The following is a 2,500-nucleotide window of genomic DNA, read 5'->3' on the forward strand; positions in this document are numbered from 1 at the left end:
CTCTGGGTTGAGGGCAGTGATAAAGTAGTCTACAGTGCTACTGCCAAGAGATGAGCTATAGATTTACCTGCCGTAAGAGTCTCCTTGAAGCCTCCCCTTGACTATGTACAGAACCAGCGTGCGACAAAGCTGCAGGAGTTGTGACCCGTTTTCTTTGGTTGTTTTGTCTTAGTTGTGTATCTCTACTCTGTCAATTTCAATTCAAAGCTTTATTGACATGTTAACATTGCTAAAGCAAGTAACATAGATAATAAACGAAAGTGAAATAAACAATCAGAAAACTCTCTCTCTCTCTCTCCCTCTCCCTCTCCTGCTACCTCTATCTCTCTCTCTCTCTCTCTCTTTAGGATGATCTCCTAGTGTTCCAGTTCCTGAGGTGTCTTTTGGACCAGAGGTAAGATCCTTGGTTACTGTGTTGGAGCATGGAAGAATGGGACAGGGTTTTCTCTGTGGTGTGGATGGATTCAGGTGGGCGGATGGGTGGGTGGATGGATGGGTGGATGGGTGGATGGGTGGGTGGGTGGGTGGGTGGATGGATGAGTGGGTGGATGGGTGGATGGGTGGATGGGTGGGTGGGTGGGTGGGTGGATGGATGGGTGGGTGGATGGGTGGATGGGTGGGTGGGTGGATGGGTGGATGGGTGGGTGGGTGGGTGGGTGGGTGGGTGGGTGGATGGGTGGGTGGGTGGGTGGGTGGATGGGTGGGTGGGTGGATGGGTGGGCGGAAGACATCATTATCCTAGTTGTTGTGTTTAATAAACACAACATTATTATATTCCCCGTGCTACCTCCAGGGAAGGCCCTAATCCCCAGGCTCTCCTAAGACTGAGCCCCGACCTGCATGAGCTCCACATCGGCTTGCTGTGCCGCTTCGGTCCCCGGCAGCTCACTGACTTCCTCAAGGCCTCTCAGGACTACAGACTAGAGGAGGCCATCCAGGTAACATCCCTACACTATAGTATAGCAGTGTGTCTGTGTGTTTGTACCTGTCTATCTACTTTACACTCTGTCTCACCTTTAACCCTCCAGGTAACATCCCTACACTATAGTATAGCAGTGTGTCTGTGTGTTTGTACCTGTGTATCTACTTTACACTCTGTTGCCTCACCTTTAACCCTCCAGGTAACATCCCTACACTATAGTATAGCAGTGTGTCTGTGTTTGTACCTGTGTATCTACTTTACACTCTGTTGCCTCACCTTTAACCCTCCAGGTAACATCCCTACACTATAGTATAGCAGTGTGTCTGTGTGTTTGTACCTGTGTATCTACTTTACACTCTGTCTCACCTTTAACCCTCCAGGTAACATCCCTACACTATAGTATAGCAGTGTGTCTGTGTGTTTGTACCTGTGTATCTACTTTACACTCTGTCTCACCTTTAACCCTCCAGGTAACATCCCTACACTATAGTATAGCAGTGTGTCTGTGTGTTTGTACCTGTATATCTACTTTACACTCTGTCTCACCTTTAACCCTCCAGGTAACATCCCTACACTATAGTATAGCAGTGTGTCTGTGTGTTTGTACCTGTGTATCTACTTTACACTCTGTCTCACCTTTAACCCTCCAGGTAACATCCCTACACTATAGTATAGCAGTGTGTCTGTGTGTTTGTACCTGTATATCTACTTTACACTCTGGTGTCTCACCTTTAACCCTGATTGTCCTGGGGTCAAATCAATACCATTTCATAGAGGGAATATTTAACCCCAGACAGACAGTAGTGAGTAAACCCAGGAATACACTCCAATACACTCCCCCTGACCCAAACATACAGGGAGTGTCTCTTTTATTTTTATTTTTATTTCACCTTTATTTAACCAGGTAGGCTAGTTGAGAACAAGTTCTCATTTGCAACTGCGACCTGGCCAAGATAAAGCATAGCAGTGTGAACAGACAACAACGCAGAGTTACACATGGAGTAAACAATAAACAAGTCAATAACATGGTAGGAAAAAGAGAATCTATATACAATGTGTGCAAAAGGCATGAGGTAGGCAATAAATCGAATAATTACAATTTAGCAGATTAACACTGGAGTGATAAATCTTCAGATGATCATGTGCAAGAAGAGATACTGGTGTGCAAAAGAGCAGAAAAGTAAATAAATAAAAGCAGTATGGGGGTGAGGTAGGTAAATTGGGTGGGTAGTTTACAGATGGACTATGTACAGCTGCAGCGATCGGTTAGCTGCTCGGATAGCAGATTTTTAAAGTTGTTGAGGGAGATAAAGGTCTCCAACTTCAGAGATTTTTGCAATTCGTTCCAGTCGCAGGCAGCAGAGAACTGGAAGGAAAGGCGTCCAAATGAGGTTTTGGCTTTAGGGATGATCAGTGAGATACACCTGCTGGAGCGCGTGCTACGGGTGGGTGTAGCCATCGTGACCAGTGAACTGAGATAAGGCGGCACTTTACCTAGCATAGCCTTGTAGATGACCTGGAGCCAGTGGGTCTGACGACGAACATGTAGCGAGGGCCAGCCGACTAGGGCATACAGGT

At 46.4% G+C, this 2,500-nt stretch overlaps 1 protein-coding gene across 4 annotated transcripts in view; it reads left to right on the top strand.

Moving 5' to 3' along the window:
• Positions 1-2,500, top strand: part of vps8 (VPS8 subunit of CORVET complex) — a gene marked incomplete at its 3' end in the record, with an annotated part of 108,327 nt that overhangs the window by 94,589 nt on the left and 11,238 nt on the right. For all 4 annotated transcript variants that reach the window (XM_055930301.1, XM_055930302.1, XM_055930303.1 and 1 more), the window contains 2 exon segments: positions 348-394; positions 794-938. In XM_055930301.1, the coding sequence (XP_055786276.1) occupies positions 348-394; positions 794-938 (192 nt within the window).

Source organism: Salvelinus fontinalis, chromosome 7 (genome assembly GCF_029448725.1).
Source record: "Salvelinus fontinalis isolate EN_2023a chromosome 7, ASM2944872v1, whole genome shotgun sequence".
NCBI lineage: Eukaryota > Metazoa > Chordata > Actinopteri > Salmoniformes > Salmonidae > Salvelinus > Salvelinus fontinalis.